Genomic DNA, 24,770 nt, shown 5'->3' with positions numbered 1-24,770 from the left:
CCAACAGTGAAACCTACACCCTAAACAAAAGTGGGTGAGGACGCCACACAACCCAGCATGCACCAAACACCTACCCCTCTCTACCACCACCAAAGGAAAATACTAGCCGCAGACCCCACACCCCACAAGTTGCCCACGAAATAGCCGCTAACACCAAAGCTCGATCGCACCTTGAATAAACACTCCACCCACGATCCACGACACCTCCACCACCCCAATCAACCAACACACAGATCAACCTCTCCTTGCACAAACCCACTTCCCAGCTATGCATGAAATGATGGATCTACACCACTGGACAACCCTCCTTGCACAAAAAGAGACCACCTATAGGCCAAACACAACCACACTAGACAATCAATTGCAAAGAATAAAATCCCCCCCCCCCCCCCCTCACTAAGCCAAATCGACCCACCCTCTTGTTCATGAACAGACAAAGAGCTATCATGAGCTAGGGCTCATAGGCCCTAGCTTGGCTCAAAAAATTGTAGAAGCCATACTTTCATATTCAAAAAATACCTTGACAATGATCTTTCAACATAGTTAAAATTTATATTTATAACTAAACATTAATTATTTAATGTACAAATAATAATTCATAAAAAATGGTAGATAGACTCAAACATCATGAAATCTACCCAACAACAACAATTAAACCTATACCAAGTCTTTCCAAACCACCTTCTAAATGGTAGCTATTACTAGACAGTAATCTTATATGGCAAAAATGACATAACAAAATCCTTGCAAAAATTAATAACATAAATAGACATTAAATATTTCAACATGGTTAAAATATAACTTTTACTAAATATCAATTATTTAATGTATAAGTAAGAATCCATAAACAATGGTAGATGGACTCAAACATCATGACATCTACCCAACAATAATAATAAATCCTATCCCAAGTCTTTCCAAACCACCTTCCAAATGGCAACCATTACTAGATAGTAACATTACCAAAAAAAATGACATAATGAAATCTTCACAAACAATAATGATAAAAATTGACATATTATTTCACAAACATATAATTTATAATTATGCTATCATTTTCCAACTTAATAACCAACCAATATATCTATTCTTTGCATGGATTTTTTTGTTCAATTTATTGCCTTCACGGATTTAAATTTAATGTTTCCATTTCATTTTTTAGTTAAATTAATGAGTTTCAAAGAGTTGTTGTTTACTCTAGAATTGAAATTTCAAAGACTTTTGGAGTTTGTGGAAGTAATGTATATTCATTATGGTGCAATTGATGGAGGAGCACTTTGTTTTGAAGTTAAAGTTCGTATCTAATGATTTAGATTAGTTTAAAGATTTAATAGGAGAAGAATTTAAATCAGTTTTAAAAAAATAACTGAAGACATCAATTTTTTAAATATAAATAAGAAATATAAATTATATTAATATCAATATATTCAAAAATATATATTAAGATATTTTATATCCATTTATGAAGATATAAATAAACAAAATAAGAAATATAAAAAGACATTAAGGTAAAATATAAATATAGATATATCATTTAATTATTATAAGATTGAAGATTTCAATTAGATGCACTTTTATTAGAATATACATTAAAGTCTATTGTATTAAAAGTGTTGATGTAACTACACTACAACCAAACATTCACCATTAAAAGAATCATAAGAGACAAAAAGAGTTTAGAGATCAGACTAATTGTTCTTCATTACTCACCTACTCTACTGCTATAATGAGAAAAAGGGGAAAAAAAAGACTATTTTAACTACAATTCGAAAATTACATTTTTTTGGTTCAGATTTTCACAAAATCAATTTTTTTGCCATTTTTGGTAATTTCTATACCTATCCGGATGTCAACGAAAATTTTTCAATTATTGAGAGTTAGCTTCAGTGACACTACTCATCAAGTCACTAACAGATTGCATGCATAAATTAAAAGATACTTAAAAAACAAAAAATTAGAAAACCCTGAAAAAAAACATTAAAAGCCAATTTTGTGGCCTCATATGAAGGAATTGGGCCCTGAAAAATGCATTGATCTGAGATCCAACCAACTCCTCATGATACACGTCCATGTCAAATTTCATCTGAAAAGAACAATCGAATCAAAAGTTATGACCGTTGGAAGGCCTTGCATCATTCTCCTCTTGTTAAAAAGAATACAACTCCTGCAAGTTCCTGTCCTCAAACTGCTGCCCCTAGATTGATCCAGCTTCTTCGATTCCAACTCTATAATCCATGTTCTCTCTATTTGTGCTAATCTTTCCCACTGTACGAAATATCTATGGTATTCTCCTTGTCGAGTATGAACAATCTTCTTATCTAAAATCTGTGCAAACTTTTTCTTTTTCTTGCTCGGGATTGCCTGCACCCAATTAACTCCTCCCTCACTATCATTAGCTTGATCTTCACCATAGAAAGTATAAAAATAAAAAATATTAAACACGGGAAACATCTAGACCAATTGGCAAATCTGCCTCATAAGCAAATAATTAAGATACTCTAACAATTTGAATTGTAAATTAAGACAAAAGAAAACTTATATTTTGCAGATAAAAACTATACCATCACTTAGACAACAAGAATCAAATGGAAAACTAATAGTAATAACCAAATACACCTTATCAGAATAGAATACATACGGGTATGGAGATATCTCGCTATCCCATTGGCCCTAGCAATTGGTCAAATCGAATTTACTACATTATATAACCGGCCATTTCTTTTCCATTGAAGGGGCCCTTGGAATGAAACAAAGCGTAAAAGAAAGAGTACACAGGACAAAGTACGTTACATAGCAAAATAGTAGATTTATACCAAATTGAAATAGTAGGAGCATTTGAATGAGATATATGTCGGCGCAATCAGGTAGTGTTGGTGTCCAAGTCGTTGGAAGTAGGTTGTATACTAGGGGTGACACGACTTAACCACTGGTCACAGAAATCATCCGTGTAGTTTTTTTTGGTATCGCAGGGATACCTGTGAAGGCACTCGTCCCAGCAGCTGCTCTCCAAAGGATGCTTCTCTCTCACCACTTCCCAAACGGCGGTGTTGCACTTGAACCCTGATCCCAACGCAATCTGCAGCACGCGCTCGCCAACCTTGAGCCGCCCTTTTGCATGCAAGTACGCCATTTCGTACCACACGCCGCTCGTCGACGTGTTGCCGAACCGAAACAGCGCCATGCGCGACGCCTCCAGGTCGTACTCATTCAGCTTCAGGCTTTTACCGATTCCGCTGATGACGCCGCGAGCTGCCGGGTGGACGCAAAAATGCTGGAACGCCAGCTTGAAGTTGGGAACATAGGCCTCCACCTTCATCTTCAACAACTTTATGCACAGCCAATTGTAGGCGTAGTACAGCTGCTCGCGCAACGGAAGGACATTGGGGCAGAGCTTTGCTAAGTTGTTAGCCACGGCCTTGGCAGCGACAACGTGGAGAGAAGGGCGGAGACGGACCCCGTAGACGCCGTCATCGTCCTCCGTCACAGATATGCAACCGTAGGCCTCGTCATCGGCGGCCACGTTGGTCCGAATGGAGTGGAGAAGCCGCAATTTGGCTCGTGCGGCGTCTTGGGGTTTGTTGGAGAGAAGCAAGGCGGCGCCGCCAACTCGGAAGAGGGAGTTGGTGAGCATGAAGGTCCTGTCGTTGCCGGGGTACTTTGCATTGACAGTTGTGTTCTCTGTGGAGAGGATAGGAGTGTAGGAGTCCGGATTAACGAGCAACAGATCTTTGGCCATGTTCACCGCTAAAACACCGGCGCTGCAGCCCATGCCGGAAAGATTAAACGTCGCACGCTTTCCTTCATCTTATGGTGGCTCGCTACAACGGAAGCGTGCGACGGTGCCGCCGTGAAGGTGGAGACCGCTACGATGAGTATATCGATGTCTTGCGGCGTGACACCCGTCCTCTTAAAGAGCTCGTCCGAGGTTGCGAAGAAGGTCTCCTCCATCTCCACCCGCGCTTCCTCCAATGTCGCCACCATTTCGTCGTTGAAAATGAACCGCGGCAGCGAAGTCTCTTCTCCCAGACCGGAGCTCAGAAATATTTTCCACTGGAATTTCAGGTTTTCTGGAATGATAGGCTCTGTACTTAATGAAACGTAAATGCTGAACTCAGCGTTAGCCTGGCGCTCCGCTGGCGGTTTGTAGCAGGTGAAATCCACAAGAAAACATTCCCGCCACCTTTGTTTGGCGAGGAGTTGAAGCAGCAGCCACCCCAGCGCCGCCGCCACAAATAGCTGCGACAGCACTGAACTGTTGCGGAGAAGCAGCAGTAGCATGCATACAAAACCGACCCAACGTTTCATATTGGCTTTCTGGTAAGAAGACGAATCCTGGTCGATCCGTTACAGAGATTCTTCAAGAACAGAAACACCTGGTTAAATATCTACCCAAGCACGTTTCGAATTAACTGGTAAATGGCCTCCGATAAACTACGACGTGTACTTCTTAATAAAGATGTCAATGACCTCAAGGCGGTGCTGACGAGCTATCGCTTTCTGTAGTAAATAGTTTGGTGGAATGCATTGACTTTTAGCTACGAGGTGCAATGATTACCCCAATATAGATGGACATAGTTTAGAATAATATGATATTAAAATCTTATAGATTTTATTTCAAGAAAGTAATAATGAAAGTAATAGCTCAATAAATTATATTGTCATACAAAAATAGAATATATTTAAAGGAGTAAATTAATATTTCTGTAATAGATAAAGATTAGCGTAGAGAAAATAGTTTTATCAATATTGTATTGTATCCTGTAAGAACTAAAGAAAGGATATAAATATCTCTGTAAACTATCTTCTCACAATAATAAATGAAAATAAATAATTATCATTAGATTAAGTAGTCTCTAGGAGAGACATTTTCTCAAAATAGTGAATAATGTGATCACATATTCTTTTGTCTACACCCTGAAACAAAATACATTTACATCCTCAGAAGATCCTGGTAACTTAAATCCCAAGCCTATAGGGAAGAACCTATTAACTTAAATCTCAAGCCTGCAGGGAAGAACCCAATAACTTTAATGTTTTTCTCTTAAAATCACGATTGATTCTAAAAAGGGGGGTAAAACCAACAAAAAATTAAAAAGGGTGTTTGTGAGAGGTTGTGTCATACATTTGAATTCCAATTCTAGAAAGTATGATACTTACACTTGTTTACCGATTCAGGAAACCCTAAACATCTCTCAGATTCTTCTCTAGAATATTAATTTGTTCAAAATCAATGGTGACAGTAGAATCATGATCAACAACAGGAGGGGAAGGTGGAGGAGAATTCCTTGGAGAATTGTTTTGAGAGTTGGATTGCGAGTCAGGTGGAGAAAGACCCCCATCAAAATGGTCTTAAGAGGGTAAGAATCTAGGAACTCATTTGGGTCAGGAATTTGATTGTTAAACATCGTGCTAGGTAGAGGAGGACTAAAACGATTGGGAGGAAAACTGTATCTAGATGACCTCCTAACTCCGACTCTTGTAGTAGTCCGGGTCGTAAAACTCATAGGCAAGCCTCACGACACTGAGACCACACTATAGGGACACAAAGGGTTTGATTATTCTAATAAAGATTGTTAAGTGGAAAGATAAAGAAAAACAAACACTAATGCTAGAAAGGAAATGCAAGCTACGTTTTTTTTTTTTGAATTTAGATTTTAGATGTTAAATGTATGCAATGAACTAAATGATAAAAACACAATGCAAAAAGAAAAACTGGCCTTCATGTCGGGTTGAAACCAAAATGTAATTGAGAAAATTTGCTACCTCAAGGATGGTAAACCCAAGAGAACAAATCTACCCTCTAGTACCTCATTTATAAGGTGCTAAGGATGAGCCAGGGGATGAAAATGACAAGTTAAACTAACATACTACAAAGTGAGACTTTCATACAACTCTGCAAAGCCTCTGTCTTAAGGATGAGCGCGTAGGTCTGGGACACCAGCGAAGTGCGTTGTCCTGTACGAACGAGGTACAAAGACTATACAAAAAGTCGCAAAAATGACTAGATTATTAATTAAGCAATGTGGGAAAATGAAATAAACAAGATATTGCAAAGTACAAAATAAAAGAATAAAGTGAAGAAAAATGATAGAAACTCACAACCGGTCCATGATTGAAGCCTCCCACAGGACGATAACTTTTCCACCACTACAAACCTACACACAAGCAAGAACGGAAAATGTTGGGGTTGTGTTTTGGAGTTTTCCTAAGTGAGACCCCTGTTTTGGTGTTTCCACTATCATAGACAACCTAGTTAATAGCCACGAGGAAGGTAAAAAGATAAAGATAATAGATATTTGATAATAGATTTCAGATGAAAGAATGCAAATATGTAAACAAATTAAGTAAGAGTAAGTAAACTCCCCTTTCAATACTTGTAAAGATGGCATTATGAGCTGGTCGAAAGACAACAACAATGGTGGACTTTAAGGTGCTGGGAAACCTATGAATATTGCTCAAGAAGATCGCCAAAAGCTCCAACCTAAAATTAAGCATTCCAAAATCCCCAAAAATGCCTTCAAATGAGAAAGATATAGATTTTGGGAGGAAAACTAACATCCGTGGGTGCATGCAAAGGCATTATGATTTCTTTCGGGCATAGGTGTAATGCTCAAACAACCACCTGGGGATTGTTAGATTCGTAGGATGCTAGCATTTCACACGGATGTCTTCACATCACGCTAATGTCCCAAGGATGACAAGTCGACATAGTTGGTAGGAGTCTACTTTGGAGTTGACAAAGCGATCTATATGGGTAAGAAGATAAAAATGGTGGTACATGACATTCAATAATGTGGAGGAAGGTGCCATTTGCTGCGTTGAATTGGACAAGGTGTGATTTTTTATATTACAATATATATATATATATATATGCATTATATTTTTTATTATTGAATCAGTCTTTAAATTCTAGCATGTTGTAGCTTGTTCATATATGTAATATTTTTATTTGCTTTTATGTTTTAGTTCAAGTTTAATATTATGCTTTTTTTGCATTATAAAATTAATGGTATTTAATAAATTATTCATATCACAACTATATTTTCTACCAATTAATGGAAACTAGTAAATAAAAAATGACTAAACATGTTGCCAATGGACAAAAATCAATGAATAAAAATGACTAAATATACTATCAATTGACGACAATTAATGACTAAATATATGAGCAAAGTAATGACTAAATATATGACTAAAGCGATTACTAAATATATGACTAAATAAATGACTACCATGACTAAATAAAGGACCAGTTAACAACAATCAATGATTAAATATATTACTAAATAAATCACAACCATGACTAAATAGGAGATGAGTTAACAATAATCAATGCCTAAATTAACGACTAAATCAATGACTAAATTAATGACTAAATCAATGACTAAATCAATGACCAAATCAATGACTAAATCAATGGCCAAATTGATCAATCAAAACAACCAATAAATGACTAAAATAGTTTAGTCATAAATCTAGTCGTCTTATAAATGACCAACAATAAACTAGTAATCGTCATATGACGAAGATTAGTCATTTATATGCAATTTTTAGTAGTTTTTTTAGTCATATATTATTGTTTTTGTACTAGTGTGATAATCTTTACCATTTTTATTGACTATTTTATGCACGATCTATTCAATGGTGTTATTTGAAGCCTTAGCTTGACCATTGGATTTAGGATAGTAAAGTGTAGAAAATAAATGTTGAATATGAAATTTATTGAGAAATTGCTTCACTTCCTTGTTCTTAAATAATTTATCATTATAAAAACAAGGGTAGAAAGGTAATCCAAAATGAAAAATTGTATTGTTCAATAGAAATCTATAAAAATTTTCAGCTATCGAGGACCTGAGTAGAATAGCCTCGACCCATTTCATGAATTGGTAGTAGTTATGACTTGAAAGTATGTCATTTATAAGGAGGAGATATCTTACCAATTATATCAAGACACAAAGTTTGAAATAGCCAAGGAGAAGCTTAAGAATGGAGTTCCATGTAGGATATCAAATAAGATTGTTTTTTATTAAGGGTAAACAGGTTTTAAGGGGACCAGAAACTCGGTACAACCGGTTTTAAGGGGACCCAAAACCCCACAAGTTTTGAAGGGACCCAAAACCCTCAAATTTTACCAGGATTTGGAACCCACAATACAATGCTGCTAAAAAAAAGAACATTAGCATACCAGCAACCACACCGTAAACTAGACATAAAATCATTCCTTGTTGGTATAAATAATTATTCATGTTGGATATTATTACACCTTACTTAAGTTTACTTAGGAAATGCATTTCATAGTAGTTTGGGTATGAGAGACTTGGGTGTTTGTACCACATTGGAATAGTGTGTGTAGGAAAATTTCCACCTTTTATGGTGTTGATCTTGTTACTACTCTATCATATCCACGTATTGTGGAGTGATAATTCTACTTTCGATGGGTGATCCACCTCATGTGGAATATTTTATTGTTTCTCCTACCTACCAAACCTATTTCCTACCTACCCTTGTTTCTTATTGAGCCACATGTCATGTTTGTGTGCTCACATATCCATATTGCCTTGCCTATATATGTAGACTCATATTCATTGTATGATCGACTATTGATCTATTGATGGGAATATATTTTATTCTTGTCTCTCTATTTTGTACTTTTCATTGAGCTCTTGATCTTGGCAAAATCTCACATGGTATCAAAGCCATTAGAGCATCATTGATTCATCCTTGAGAGGCATTATTGTGACATCAAGAGGCAGATCTGAGGAGCAACATCTTTTGGAGGCGTCCTAGACCAGATCTGACCTTGCCATTACGTCCGGGTGGTCATTTCCATGAATTTTGAGTATATATTTGGCCTATTTTGGTGAAAATCAGATTTCGGGCTTGAAGGAAAAAATTTAAGCAATTTGGGCGGTAAAGTACGGATTTTGAATTTATTTTATTTTTTTTAAATGTTTTTTTCTGCAAAAAAATTACATTATTCGCAGAAAAAAAAATTTGAAAACTTTTTTTGAAAAAATAAATAACTAAAAAAATATATATATATTTTTTGGGGGGTCCTCAAACACCCCCCCCACCTCATGACCCCTGCCATACTGCAGACTTTACTGCAGGCTCTGTACCTGCCATACCATGCCACCATGTTGTCCTTGGCCACCGACCTTCACCGGTAGCCTCTAATCCCATGTTCTCCCTGTTGCCATGTCCTATCAACCGATCCCAGCGGTGTGTTCTGCCGCTGCCATGACCTGTCGGTCGATCCCACCGATCAGGCTCCTTCCCATGTTGCCAGCACTGGTCGGTTCCCTCTTGCCGGCACTAGCTTCCCTGTTGCATGTTGGTCATGTTCTCTCATCGGTCGTGTTCTTCTACGTCGGCAACCAATTCCAACATCGTCTGACCGCCATGCAGGACCCCACCTTCCATGTGGCCTCCACATCACTGGTCCCTCCTACTCGATCCCACCATCTACCACACCAAACTCCCAGTTGGCAGTCCATGTCATCAACCATATAGTCGTGTCATATGTGCATGTCGCGTCATCAGTCCATATAATATGGACGCCCAGTCAACAGGGGAGGCAAAGTTTTTGCAACAGCTAAACTGTCGTCAAATTTAGGCTTGTATTTTGCTGACATCATCATTTTAAAAAATATTGTAGGCCCCCTCCATTGAGCTTTTTGATTTTGCAGTTCAACTTCAAATGGCCATATCTTGCTCTTTTTTGCTCCTTTTTTGGTGCATTTTTTTTTGAAATGGGCTAGAATTTCGTTTAATTTCTCGTGGTAGAATTATTTTCTGATTTTGATGGACAGATTTTTCAGAAATCTCAATTTTTGGTGACTATACCTATCCAATCCTCATTTCTATAACTTCTGGGACTCCATTTGGGTTCATACGAACTCCTTTTCATGTGCCATTTTTTTTAAGGTACATAATTTTTCATATAATCTCATAATATGCTATCAGTTTACAACAATTTTGTGTAGAAATTATACTTTCAGCATATGGTCTTTTTTGGCCAATTTGGCACTTGTATTGCATAGATCTATCTTGTTGGTCTTTTTCTTTGTAGTTCTCAGCCTACTAGGGCAGTTGTAAAAAAATCATAATTCCACCTTGCCATTGTTTGCAAGTGGCCTATTGTACATGCACTACATATAAAGTGTCAAAATCATCATTTTTTTTTTTTGGGGGGGGGGGGTTACTTTGATTGATTGAATTTGGGTGGTGTCTCTTGTGCTTTTGTGATCTTGTGTTCCTTCCTTTCTCCTTCTATGGGTTCTTCTAAGTTTCCTCTCTTAACTCCTCATAATTATGCTACATGGAAAATTGATGCATGGAGTAAACTTATGGAAAAAGGACTAACTCATTATATTGATGGAACTATTGTTCCTCCCGTTGATCTTGTTGGTCACTTGGATTAGCTCACTAAAAATATCATGGCAATTGGTACCTTAAGAAAGTATGTATCAAAGGATCTCATTTTTCATATTGAGAAATGTACTCTAGTCAAGAATGCTTGGCAAAAGTTTCAAGACTTGTATGGTCAAGTCGATGAGATTAGGGGATATCAGATTGATAGTGATCTCACCATGTTAGATCCCAAGATCTTTGGTACTATACAGGATTATGTCACTAAGGCAAAAGATTTGAGGGCACAACTCAAGGATTGTGGCATTGATGAGAAGGATACTCAAGTGATCTTCAATTTGATGGGCAAAATTCCACAAGAATATGTAGCATTTGTTTCTAGTTTCCAAACTCATAGGATGACAATGTGTTCAAGCTACACAATGCCTACATTTGATGCTTTTACCGAAATGTTGATGATGGAACAAAATAAGTTGATAAGCATGGGCATTCTTAAGACTTCTAAGTCTCAAGAATTAGTGGCAAATCAAGGGAACAAAGGAAATCAATGAAAGGACAACTCAAACAAGAAGAAATGACAATCAAAGCCTAAGAACAAAGCATCACCTTCTCCACAACAAGGAGATTCATCCTCTTCCAAGAGGGACAATTCGCCGAAGAGGGAGAGACCTACTTGTGCCTATTATAAAAAGTTTGGTCATGAGGAGCATCATTGCCATTCTAAGAAGATTGATGAGCTCACACACATCCTCGAAAAGAATAACATTGATTTGCAGCAATTTTGTGTAGAAATTATACTTTCAACACATGGTCTTTTTTGGCCAATTTGGCACTTGTATTGCATAGATCTATCTTACTAGTCTTTTCTTTGTAGTTCTCAGCCTATTGGGGTAGTTGTACAACAAAATCATAATTCCACCTTGCTATTGCTTGCAAGTGGCCTATTGTACACGCACTACATATAAAGTGTCAAAATCATCAATTGTTTTTTTGGGAGGGGGGGTTACTTTGATTGATTGAATTTGGGGGGTGTCTTTTGTGCTTTTGTGATCTTGTGTTCCTTCCTTTTTCCTTCTATGGGTTCTTCTAAGTTTCCTCTCTTAACTCCTCATAATTATGCTACATGGAAAATTGATGCATGGAATAAACTTATGGAAAAAGGACTAACTCATTATATTGATGGAACTATTGTTGCTCCCATTGATCCTGTTGGTCACTTGGATTGGTTGACTAAAAATTTCATGGCAATTGGTACCTTAAGAAAGTATGTATCAAAGGATCTCATGTTTCATATTGAGAAATATACTCTAATCAAGGATGCTTGGCAAAAGTTTCAAGACTTGTATGGTCAAGTTGATGAGATTAGGGGATATCAGATTGATAGTGATCTCACCGTGTTAGATCCCAAGAAATTTGATACTATACAAGATTATGTCACTAAGGCAAAAGAGTTGAGAGCACAACTCAAGGATTGTGGCATTGATAAGAAGGATAATCAATTGATCTTCAATTTGATGGGCAAAATTCCACAAGAATATGCAGCATTTGTTTCTAGTTTCCAAACTCATAGGATGACAATGGGTTCAAGCTACACAATGCGTACATTTGATGCTTTTACTGAAATGTTGATGATGGAACAAACTAAGTTGATAAACATGGGCATTCTTAAGACTTCTAAGTCTCAAGCATTAGTGGCAAATCAAGGGAACAAAGGAAATCAATGAAAGGACAACTCAAACAAGAAGAAATGGAAATCAAATCCTAAGAACAAAGCATCGCCATCTCCACAACAAGGAGATTCATCCTCTTCCAAGAGGGGACAATTCACCAAAGAGGGAGAGACCTACTTGTGCCTATTGTAAAAATTTTGGTCATGAGGAGTGTCATTACCATTATAAGAAGATTGATGAGCTCACACACATCCTCAAAAAGCATAACATTGATTTGCCTAATGTCTACAGGGTCAATGCAAGAGGCTGAGTCCAATTTTTGGCCAAAAAGTGGAAGTGTTTTCCTTGATTTTCAGATTTTGTCTCATTTGAGCTTAAATTTTGAAACACTTGGAGATTGAATCTTGGAAAAAGTCAGTAATATAAAAGATAGCCCTCTAAGTGTACTTTCTAAATATGTAATTTATTTTAATACCCACATAATAAAAAATAACTTTTGGAATGGAGTTCTAAAAACTATGTTTTAAAAATGTTTGTTTCAGGACCATACAATGCATGTGTACGACCCACACTTTTCGACACAATTAAAATTATTTTCTCAAACCGTTTTGGGAAATAGTTTGTAACTCACTGAATATTGATGAGCATATTTTTCTATATTTTTTTTTAATATTTTATTTTTAATTAATTTTTTAATGACCGTAATTATGTTTTTTTAAATTTGACGTGTACGGCCCACATAATTTGATGTAAACTTAACATTTTTATTTTTTTTAAATAGAAAAGAATTTTGTGTAGATTGATGACATAATTTTTGTTTCAAAATTTATTAAAATAAAAAAGTTATTAAATTAACAAAATTAGTTAATATTTCAAGTTTATGGACCCGATTTAGTATAAATTAAATGAAAAATAGTTTAAATAATCAATTTTTAAATAAATTTATATATTTAGAATCTAGATAGTATAATCTGAAATGGGTTTTAATTTCGTATAAAAATTCTCTAATTACAGGCACGCAAATTATTTCAGAAGATCATATTTGTACTTTCATTCATGGAGATTTGAATTTGCAGGTCCATGTCCTAGGTGTGGCCATCCCAGGCCTATCCCGGGCCTAATCCTGAGCCAAGTGGTAGGTTGTGGAATCAACTTCCACAAAATGGGCCCCAGTTTTCAAACAAGGGCGGCTTGTGGAAAAAAAAGGAAAAATACGATTTAGAAACGGGCCCCCGTTTTGTTTAAAAGCGGGCCCTATTTTAGAACAAAATGGGGGCCCGTTTATTTTTGCTTCGGGCCCCTGTTACCTTTCAGCTCGGGAGCCCGAAGCATAAATGAGCCCCCGTTTATAAGAGCACATTTTCCAATGCACGGACTTTCATGAATTTGTGACTCATTACCTTGTACTTGCCCTACAAGAAGGATGATTCATCAACTTCCACTTCCACACATTCAAAAGGAAAAGGGCAAGCATTCATGGCTTCTACAAGTGGGAATACTCACTCTTTTGGGATAAGAAAATGAAAATCTCTTTGTGCTACTACAAGTCATGATTCGGGGAGATGGCTTCTAGATTCAGGGGCTTCTCATCATATGGCATCTTCATAGTCTATGTTCTCTTCATTTGAGCTTCGCACCATGCTGCAAATTTTGATGGGCAATCATACATATATGGATGTGATTGGGAAAGGAAATATTTTCATTGGGGATAACTCCTTCAATGATGTGTTGTGTGTACCCCATTTGACAAACAATCTCCTTACCATCTATCAAATCACACATGGGGCAACAAAGAGAATTGTGGAGTTCACACCTGAGCCAATTTTCATTAGAGACTTGGAGACTAGAGCTATCATTATGACTGGGGTGGTTGATCATGCATCTTGGTTATACTCCTTTTCATATTTTGTTGATGTTGATGATTTCACATATGATGATTCTACACATGATGATCACACTTCTTGTGATGGTTTAGATTTTGAGGAGAACTTTGGGTACTTGAACTTGGGGATTCTCACATGTGACCCCATTCTTGAGCCTTGTGTTTTATCTCCTCCTATTGATATCACATCACCTATTGCATCCGATATTGCGGATAGTGCGACAGTTTTGCCTTCATGTGCTTCAGTGCAACAGGATATTCCAAGTCTTCCAACTTCAATTTCATGGGATGACTACTTGACAAACATTGCAGGTTTGTTTGTGGAATCCTACATTGCAGATTTGGGAGACATCATTGATGATATTCATCTTCTCTTTGATAAAGATGATCCTTCTTTGATTGTTGCGAGGGCACACTTTGACCCTCTTGTTCATTCTCTACATGATCATTCTTTTGTGGTTGACATGATTGTGGATACTTATGTACAACAGTTGGAGGAGGTCTCTTTATGCTTAGAGGAGACATGCAAGTCTTTGGGACTTGTTCTAGATTCATCTCCACTAGATCTTGGAGTGCCTTTTTTAGTAGTGTGGAGTAATTTACCACCTTTGGAGGGGGTACCTTTCAGCATCGACATGGGGACACTTGAGCAATTTTCAGAGACTTCATTCATCATGAGTTTTTTCATACATCTTCCCTTCATGATTGGGGAGACTTCATCGATACACCTTTGGTTTGGTTTCTTCCTAAGGGGAGGAATGTTGTTTGACGTTCGTGGAGAAGTTTCTTCATACATCATCAAGCTTTTATCATTGGTGTAGATTCTACATTGAGGGGGGGCTTCCTAGCTTCTCTTCTTCTCTCATATGGGGGGAACCTTTTCCTCACATGGGGTTTTGTTCCTCACACACTTCTATGAGAGTTTTCTTGTATAGTTTTCATCTCTCTTTTGGGGGAAGGTTTTTTCCCATTGGGTTTTTTTCTCTTTCCCTACTTTGTGAGAGATTTCATTGCATTGGTTTGCATGCATTTGAATTTGTACATGGGTACCTAACATGGCCTCATAGCTGGGACCCATCTTGCATTGCTTAGTTGCATTGTAGACTTAAGTGCATTCCCCTAAGCTGCACTTAACAGGGGTGTTGGTGTAAATAATTATTCATATTGGATATTATTACACCTTACTTAAGTTTACTTAGGAAATGCATTTCATAGTAGTTTGGGTATGAGACACTTGGGTGTTTGTGCCATATTGGGATAGTGTGCAGAGGAGAATTTCCACCTTTTAAGGTGTTGATCTTGTTACTACTCTATCATATCCACTTATTATGGAGTGATAATTCCACCTTCTATGGGTGATCCACCTCATGTGAAATATTTTATTGTTTCTCCTACCTACCACACCTATTTCCTACCTACCCATGTTTCTTATTGAGCCACATGTCATATTTGTGTGCTCACATATCCATATTGTCTTACATATATATGCAGGCTCATATTCATTGTATGACCGACTACTCATCTATTAATCATTTATCTATTGATGAGAATACAATTTATTCTTGTCCTATATCTTGTTTCTCTCTTTTGTACTTTTCATTGAGCTCTTTATCTTGGCAAAATCTCACACTAACACATAAACTAGCGTTTTACAAGGGTCCCTTAACCTACAAATGTTTCCATGGGTGTATCCAGGCACCCATCACCTTCAACAACACCAGATAACAATAGATCAACATATACTCACAATCTGGATTGATGGGGTTTTGAAAGGCTCCCCTAACCTTCATTATAAGTTTTAAACTGGCTCTCAAAACCCACAAACAAGGGTTTTCCCAGGCTCATTAACGTGTTATAAAGTATTCAGCCTGCCAATAGCACAACAAACCCTTAACCAAAAACCACAATTGGACAGACTGGGCCCTTTAAAACTGCTAGCATCCAACTTGCCTATGGGAAGAACAAGGCTCCCACAACCAGCACACATGCAAAAGAAAAAAAGCCTAAAAGAACTAGAAGCAAACAACCTATCTATGTGTTTTACCAGGCTCCCACAACCTAAAACCAAAAAACTAGCCAACTGATTCCAAACAGAACCAGGAGGGATTTGAAAAGGTCCCTCAGCCCACAAAAAAATCTAGGTAGTAGGGACATAGACGACCTAGACCTTGCCATGAAGAAACACATGAGAAAAATGAAAGGCAGCTTCAACCAACAACACAAGCAACATCATTTTCTGAAGGCCTCCTCACACCATCTCCCCACCTCAATAGGGAAGAGTTCCACCTTGATAGGACAAGAGAGAAGGAAGCACGTCATCCCCGAGACCCCTTTAGTGGCAAGTTGAAACCTGATCGCTCTCAACCACCGAATCTCCACCTCAATATGAGAAAGGGCTACCTCAGATAGACAAGGAGAAGAATAGCCCAGAAGCCCATACATTTCAATCATAGTCCAACATAGAAAATGTCCCTCCACCTCAATAGGCAGACAACCCAGATTAGAGAAAAACCCAAGACACCAAATCTTCCAAAAAGAAAACCTTAGCCGCACCAGATCCAACCCCAAGGGCACAATGCGTCCCAAGAAAGAGGAGAAACCAAAAACCCACTAAAGAAGAAACTTGAAAAACCACCAGGGTCCTAGGTATCAGGAACCACTACCACATCGAAGGAGGGAAGATTCACCAAAATAACATCAACCTCAGCAACACCAGGCTCAAAGACCCCAAGCCTCACATTAGGAGTGATAGAAACCAACACCCCAAGAGGCCACACCCTACCCTTGACACCTTTCACTCCATCTAAACCAAAGGACAAACATAGGGTCACAAAGGAGGGCAAAGGAGAGCGATGATTAAAATGAGGGTCACAAATGAGGGAGATATCAAATAAGATTGTTATATGGTTGAAATTGAGGATATTTCTCATCAAAGGCAAAGATATGGGTATGTGCAGGATCATGGTGTGCCAAAATAGGCCCTTAAGTGACAATGAAATTTTAGAAAATCAGAGTTATGCAACTTGACATGAAAATTTGAATAAGTTGTGAACATTATTTTTAAAATATGTAAGAAGAGAATATATAGAAAATTGAATGTAGTTTCTAAGATACTAGTTGTTTTTTGGAAAAAAAAAATCCTATTTGATGAAAATTTCAAATTTCAATGCAGTGGTACTAAAATTTCAGGAAAAAAATAAGAAGTAGACGTATGTCTGACCACCCTAATCACAATCAAATCATAATATTATTTTATAATATTTATAATATAAGTATTAGACTCATGTCCGGATGTGATGCTTTTTTAAAATATTTTTTTATAAAGTAAATAATTATTTATGAATTTTTAACTACAACTTTTCATAAATTCAGAAACTCCTATGTCTGACCACCTTAACTTGGTCAAAAACTTATGAAATTTAATTTTTAAAATTTTTTCCCTATAGTAGACAAAGCATAGGATGTGATGCATGTTTCAGACTCAAAAAAAGTTATACCATTTGAAAGTTATGAGTGTTTTTCAATCAATATATCAATCAGGACTATTGTCAGAATTCAATTAGAAAATAAATAATAATTATTTATTAAAGTCGAAATAAGACAAGCCTTATATTGTTGGAAAGATGGGAACGTCCTTAAAAAACCCTTTTCGTTTTATCAATTTTGGCTACCAAAAAAGTCGTCGGCCACCAGTGTAAAGTCTGGAAAATCAAGGAATACTGAAAAACACGTTTTTTCAGTTGACTTTTTCAGGTTTGTCACTTCCAAGCCTAATACCAAAGCATTCTCGAGCCAAAATTTGAAATTTGAAAATTTGACTACAAAAGTCAGATATCCGATTTTAATGAGTAAATTCTCTAACTAGATTTGCCCATAATTAGTCTAATGTTTATTAATCTATTAATATATTAATTTATAAATAAATTAGTATATGATATTAGGGAGAGAGAGAGAGAGAGAGAGAGAGAGAGAGAGAGAGAGAGATGGGGAGGGGGAAGGGAGAGAGAGAGAGAGAGATAGAGAGAGATTAGGGGAGAGAGAGATAGATGGAGAGATTAGGGGAGAGGGATAAAGAGAGATTAGGGGAGAGAGAGAGAGGAGAGAGAGAGATTAGGGGAGAGGGGAAGAGAGAGAGATTAAGATACCATAGGACCCAAAGCGACCCAATATGGTGTCATAACGGGTCGTATGGTGTCCAAAGACACCATATGACCCTTATGGACACCATAGGACCCCTTAAGGCACCAAATTGTGTCGTTAGGGGTCATATGGTGTCCCATGAACCCTTATGACCTCTTAGGACACCATATGACCCAAAGCGACCCAATATGGTGTCATTAGGGGTCATATGGTGTCCTAAGGGGTCATATGATGTCTTAAAGGGGCCATATGACATAATATGACCCACTAGGACATAATATGACCCATAACGACCAAATGTGGTGTCTTAAGGGGTCATATGGTGTCCTAAGGGGTTGTAGGATACCATATGACCCCTTATGACACCATATGGTATCGTAAGGGGTCATATGGTGTCGTAAGGGGTCATATGGTGTCGTAAGGGATCATATGGTGTCCTAAGGGGTCGTAGGACACAATATGACCCCTTAAGACACAATATGACCCAAAGCGACCCAATATGGTGTCATAACAGGTTGTATGGTGTCCCAAGACACCATATGGCCCCTATGGACACCATAGGATCCCTTAAGACACCAAATTGTGTCCTTAGGGGTCATATGGTGTCCTAAGGGGTCTTATGGCGTCCCATGAACCCTTATGACCTCTTAGGACACCATATGACCCCTAATGACACCATATCGGGTCGCTTTGGGTCATATTGTGTCCTACGACCCCTTAGGACACCATATGACCCCTAACAACATGATTTGGTGTCTTAAGGGGTCCTATGGTGTCTTTAGGGGTCATATGGTGTCCATAGGGGTCATATGGTGTCTTGGGACACCATATGACCCCTAATGACACCATATTCGGTCGCTTTGAGTCATATTGTGTCCTAAGGGGTCATAAGACACAATATAACCCCTTAGGACACAATATGACCCAAAGCCACCCAATATGGTGTCATTAGGCATCATATGGTATCCCAAGACACTATATGACCCCTATGGACACCATATGACCCCTAACGATACCATAGGACCCCTTAAGACACCAAATCATGTCGTTAGGGGTCATATGGTGTCCTAAGGGGTTGTAGGAGACAATATGACCTCTTAGGACACAATATGACCCAAAGAGACCCAATATGGTGTCATTAGGGGTCATATGGTGTTCTAAGAGGTCTTAAGGGTTTATGGGACACCATATGACCCCTTACAACAGCATATGACCCCTAACGACACAATTTGGTGTCTTAAGGGGTCCTATGGTGTCCATAGGGGTCATATGGTGTCCTACGACCCCTCAGGACACCGTATGATCCCTTAAGACACCAAATTATGTCATTATGGGTCATATCTTGTCGTAAGGGGTCGTAAGACACCATATGACCCCTTAGGACACAATATGACCCAGAACAACCCAATATGGTGTCATTAGGGGTCATATGGTGTCCTAAGAGGTCACAAGGGTTCATGAGACACCATATGACCCCTTAGGACACCATATGACCCCTAATGACATGATATTGGGTTGCTTTGGGTCATATTGTGTCCTACAACCCCTTAAGACACCATATGACCCCTAACGACATGATTTGGTGTCTTAAGCAGTCCTATGGTGTCATTAGGGGTCATATGTTGTCCATAGTGGTCATATGGTGTCTTGGGACACCATATGACCCCTTAAGACACCAAATTGTGTCATTATGGGTCATATGTTGTCCTAAGGGGTCGTAGGACACAATATGACCCCTTAGGACACAATATGACCCAAAGCGACCCAATATGGTGTCATTAGGGGTCATATGGTGTCCTAAGGCATCATAAGGGTTCATGGGACACCATATGACCACTTAGGACACCATATGACCCCTAACGAAACAATTTGGTGTCTTAAGGGGTCCTATGGTGTCCATAGGGGTCATATGGTGTCATTTCTTGGGACACCATACAACCCATTATGACACCATATTGGGTCGCTTTGGGTCATATTGTGTCCTACAACCCCATAGGACACCATATGACCCCTTAAGACACCAAATTGTGTCGTTATGGGTCATATGGTGTCCCAAGACACCATATGACCCCTATGGACACCATATGACCCCTAATGACACCATAGGACCCCTTAAGACACCAAATCATGTCGTTAGGGGTCATATGGTGTCCTAAGGGGTCGTAGGACACAATATGACCCCTTAGGACACAATATGACCCAAAGCGACCCAATATGGTGTCATTAGGGGTCATATGGTGTCCTAAGGGGTTATATGGTATCCCATGAACCCTTATGACCTCTTAGGACACCATATGACCCCTAATGACACCATATTCGGTCACTTTGGGTCATATTGTGTCCTAAGGGGTCATATTGTGTCTTACGACCTCTTAGGACAACATATGACCCATAATGACACAATTTGGTGTATTAAGGTGTCAAATGGTTTCCTACGGGGTCGTAGGATACCATATGACCCCTAATCTCTCCCTCTCTCTCTCTCCCTCTCTCTCTCTCTCTATCTCTCTAAAATATGACTAATAAAATATGATATTAGATTTAATCGGATATTGGATTTCTGTCATCGCCATTAACATGGTAGTTTAGTAAATAAAAGGCGGCAATGGGAAAATTTTGGGGGACCAAAAATTTATACATTAAAATTAGATTATCAGATATCCGATTTTATTGGATATCCGAGTTTTGTACAAAAAAAAAGAAAAAAAGCCTTGTGGGCCATTTTGTGGATTCCAATGGCCCACAGTCTGCATATTTTGTTTTTTGTCAAGGATCATGGGTTTTTAGACAGGTTGAGACAAATTTGTGCTTTTGGGAGATTCTTAAAGTCAAAACTTACATTGTCAATCACATAGGAGCATATGTGTGGAGGGAAATGGGGAGTAGTAGTCATCGGAAGTCTAAACGCAAATGAAAACTTTCAAATGACCAAATTAAAGTGTATAGAGAAAGAGATAGAGAATGTCATAGGAGGAGAAGACAAGGTATGTTAAATATTGCTAATGTCACTTCAAGTGAAGAGGAAATTGAAATTGAAAATGTGCCACAAGTTATTGACAATGAAAATGTAGATTTTGAAAGTGAAAATATTGAAAATTTTGAAAATGTTGAAAGTGATAATGAAAATGCTCAACATGTGGAAAATTTTTACATAGGAGGTGAAAATGTGGAAAACTTTAACATTGAAGGTGGAATTTCTCAACCAAGTGAACCATATGTAACACCTAATTACTTTAGAAATGAAGACCCTCTCATGGATGAAAGACAAATTCCAAATCCAAGACCTTCAAAAACCCCAAAATGGTTATTTGAAATCGATGAGAACATTATTGCGAATCTTGAAGGCAAGAGGTCAACAGGAACCGTTCGGTTGTGGGCTACACAAATTTTCAACCAAAATTTTAGCAATAAGACATTGACCGAGCAATGCCAACTCTTTGTTCAATTGCTAAAGATGATAAAGATGAGACCATTGCTAAACAAATTGAAGATTCGTATGAATAAGAAGATGGAGAGAAATTCTATTATTGCAAAAAATCTATTTGACGCTCTCAATTATATTGGAAAGAATACCAAAGAAAGAGATAAGAGAGTCGCTCGAAGAGTGATTACAACCTCCTTAGTAAGCCATCAATTGAGGAAGGCTTGTCAAATGAGACAAACTTGTGTTGATTTTAACATAAACCATAAAACTTTGGATAGAGCACTTGCACGAAGACAAAGACTTGACGATCCACAAGATACATGGGCATTTGGTGGGAGGCTTCCACGTGTTGATAGAAAGTTGACTAACAATGTGAAGGAGGAGATTCAACAATTTTGGCACTCTAATTCTAGAGTGTCACCCAATGTAAAGGATGTTTTGTAATTAAGAATCAACAACTGAGACTGCACACCGCATCCCAAACATTTCTTGGAATCAAGCCAAACAATGTTGTACAATTTTTTTTGTGAATTACATCCAACTTTGCAAATATCACAAAGCGACTTTGAATCTTTGAAACCATTTTATTGTGTTCCTCTTAAGATTCGCAATACTTGTTGTTGCAAGTACCATGTGGAGTTTTCAATGTACCATGAACTTTTATGTCATATTCATTCTACGATGCATACTAATGAGATGTTGCAGGAGTGTGGTGCAATGCTATTTCCGAGATCATCAAGAGACTTGCAAGATCTATTTTTATGCCCTAGAGATGATGGCTGCTATTTCTATAGAAATGATTGTTTGAATGAGAAGTGCTCAGAATGTGGTGGTTTGTCAAAGTTTGTTTCATGTTTTCATGAGGGCAACGAACACGAGTTTGGAAAGAATTATGTTGAGAAAAAAAGATATGAGACAGTGAAATATACTTTGAAGAGTGGAGGTGAAGGTTCTAGATGCGAATTAGTCTCAAGAGAAGTGAGTATTGCTGATTTTATTTTGGATTTTAAGGAAAATATTTTCTACAAGTATGCAAGGCACACCCATAGGTCTCAGTGGTTGGATCAACAGTTCAGGATGTGTAAGAACTCTTTCCTGATTGACACTATTGTATCGGTGGTTGATTTTGTAGAGAACTATACATTGCAACCACAAAATGAGGTACAATCTCAGTACTACAATTCAGTCCAAATTGCTATTTTTGTTAACATTACATATAGACATGCTCCTGATAGTACATAAGAGGACAGGAAGATAATCAGGGAATATCATTTTTATATGAGTGATGATAGATCACACTCCTCCAAGTATGTGCAACATTCTTTTGAGAATTGTTTTGAGTTCTTGCATGAGAAAGATATTGCAATTGACCGACATATAATATGGTCAGATGACTATATAGGTCAATTCAAGAATGCCCATATGTTTTATTGGTTGAGTAGAATGCATATAGAGAGGCTTATACCTCATATTTGGTGTTTTTTTGAGGCAGGACATGGGAAGGGAGAGCATGATGGAGCAGGTGCATGTTTGAAGAGAGCTCTAGTGAAGAAGCAATTGAGGATTTCAGGTGCAAATTTCTCTGGTGCATGTTCTATTATTGATTGGTGTAGTTTAGCATTGTCACATGGAGGTACTCTTGATTCAGCAGTGAGCAGATTCTTTTGGTTGGTTGATGAGGAAACAATGGGAGATAGATTGGACTGTCAAACAATTAAAGTTTCTTCAAAGATGCATTCATTTCTCAGCTCAGATGCAAGTACATGGACCATTTGGACATGAGCGTTGGCTTGTTTTTGTCAGAGTTGTGTTCGGTGTGATTGGGATCAGTGCGATTCAAGTGAGTGGGTTGATACGTGGGTTCCCAACTATCTAGCTCCTTTATCTCAAACAATATCCTTGTCAAACGATGACATGGAAAGCTCACTTGAGTATGATCATCTATCAGATCTTGTATAGCCAGGACATGTTTTTTCGGTTGTCGCATCATAAGGGAATGAAGAGAGGTCAGAATATTGGTTGGCACAATGTGTATAGGGAAAAAAAAAGCTAACACAACTAGTGACAGATGATGACGGGTTCACATATCCTATAGATTCAGTTGTTGTTGTGGGAACTTGGTTACGAACATACATGATTAGAAAGAATGACATACCTGCATTTGAAGACTATGAGAGACACAAAGCCATTATAACGTATTCACACCTTATTATAGCTACAAATGTCAAGTTGTTGAAGCATCAAGAAAAACCAAAGACCAAAGAGCTATGGATAGTGACTACTATTGATCATGAAGCAATACTGGATACTCTTAAGCAAAGAGATGACCCTTTAGGCACACTTGAGTAGTAGGTCTTTAATGGCACCTTTTTTTTTTTTATCATGCATTTCATTTCAAACAATGATCATTAAACCTTAATGTTCAAGTTTGTTACGTGTATATTAAGGATGTGTTGAAAATGCAGGTCTATTGATGAACTTTTTTTTTGGCAACACGATTTTTGCATATCTATAGTGGGTACACTCGATATAATCGGAAGGGATGTATTTTTGCAACATGACTTATTATCATGCATTTGATGAGCTTTACAATTTTTGTTATTAGAGAACACTATTTGATAATTTTTGATGATGTAATTATCGCAAAATCTTTATGCTCATGCAAGTCTTTTTTGATGATATACAATAGTATCACATTATGATTTTTGCGTCAACATAGTGGGTTCTGTTGATATAATTCGAAGGGACGTATTTTTGTGGTATTTAATCCCACCTTTTCATTTATTATCATGCATTTCAGTTGAAGTGATTATCACGAAGCCTTTATGTTCATCCATGCATTTTATGTGTAGACTAACAATTCTTAAAAATATAGGTTCATGCTAGATCATTCGTCGTTGACAAGACCCTCTCTTCGTGATGGTACATATTCCTTTGTGCATTAATAAGATAAAATTTTATGCATAAAAATTAAGTCAAGTGAATGTATTGCTATTTAGAAATCACCATATCTACCATCGTCTTCAACCATGCAGAGAAATGCAGTGAGAAGGGCTTTAATCAACACGCGTCTTTCTTCAAAGTTATGCTTGTATACTTTGCAGAGAAACTAGTAAGTTTCGTAATTATACAATCTTGTGCATCTTAAAAATGTTTCAAATGATCTATTTATAATTTGCCAAACTAATTTGTATTAAGTGTTATAATTTGTTTCTTGTAGCACATTCATTCCACATAAAAGGGTTACTTATTTTTGTCTTCATTTATATGCAAGCATTGCTGT

General features: G+C 37.6%; 1 protein-coding gene across 1 annotated transcript; it reads right to left on the bottom strand.

The window, feature by feature from the left end:
• Nucleotides 1-2,860: 2,860 nt before the first annotated feature.
• On the bottom strand, nt 2,861-3,736 carry LOC131044566 (3-ketoacyl-CoA synthase 16-like). Its single transcript, XM_057977920.2, has one exon. It carries the CDS (start codon nt 3,734-3,736, stop codon nt 2,861-2,863), a length of 876 nt encoding a protein of 291 aa, XP_057833903.2.
• Between the last annotated feature and the right edge of the window lie 21,034 nt (nt 3,737-24,770).

Source organism: Cryptomeria japonica, chromosome 9, assembly GCF_030272615.1.
Source record: "Cryptomeria japonica chromosome 9, Sugi_1.0, whole genome shotgun sequence".
Taxonomy (NCBI): Eukaryota; Viridiplantae; Streptophyta; class Pinopsida; order Cupressales; family Cupressaceae; genus Cryptomeria; species Cryptomeria japonica.
The sequence above is the reverse complement of the archived record's forward strand: the minus strand, read 5'-3'. Positions and strand labels throughout refer to the sequence as shown.

Coding starts and splice junctions, on each gene's coding strand:
- LOC131044566 (XM_057977920.2), bottom strand. CDS start 3,736: ATGGCCAAAGATCTGTTGCTCGTTAATCCGGACTCCTACACTCCTATC.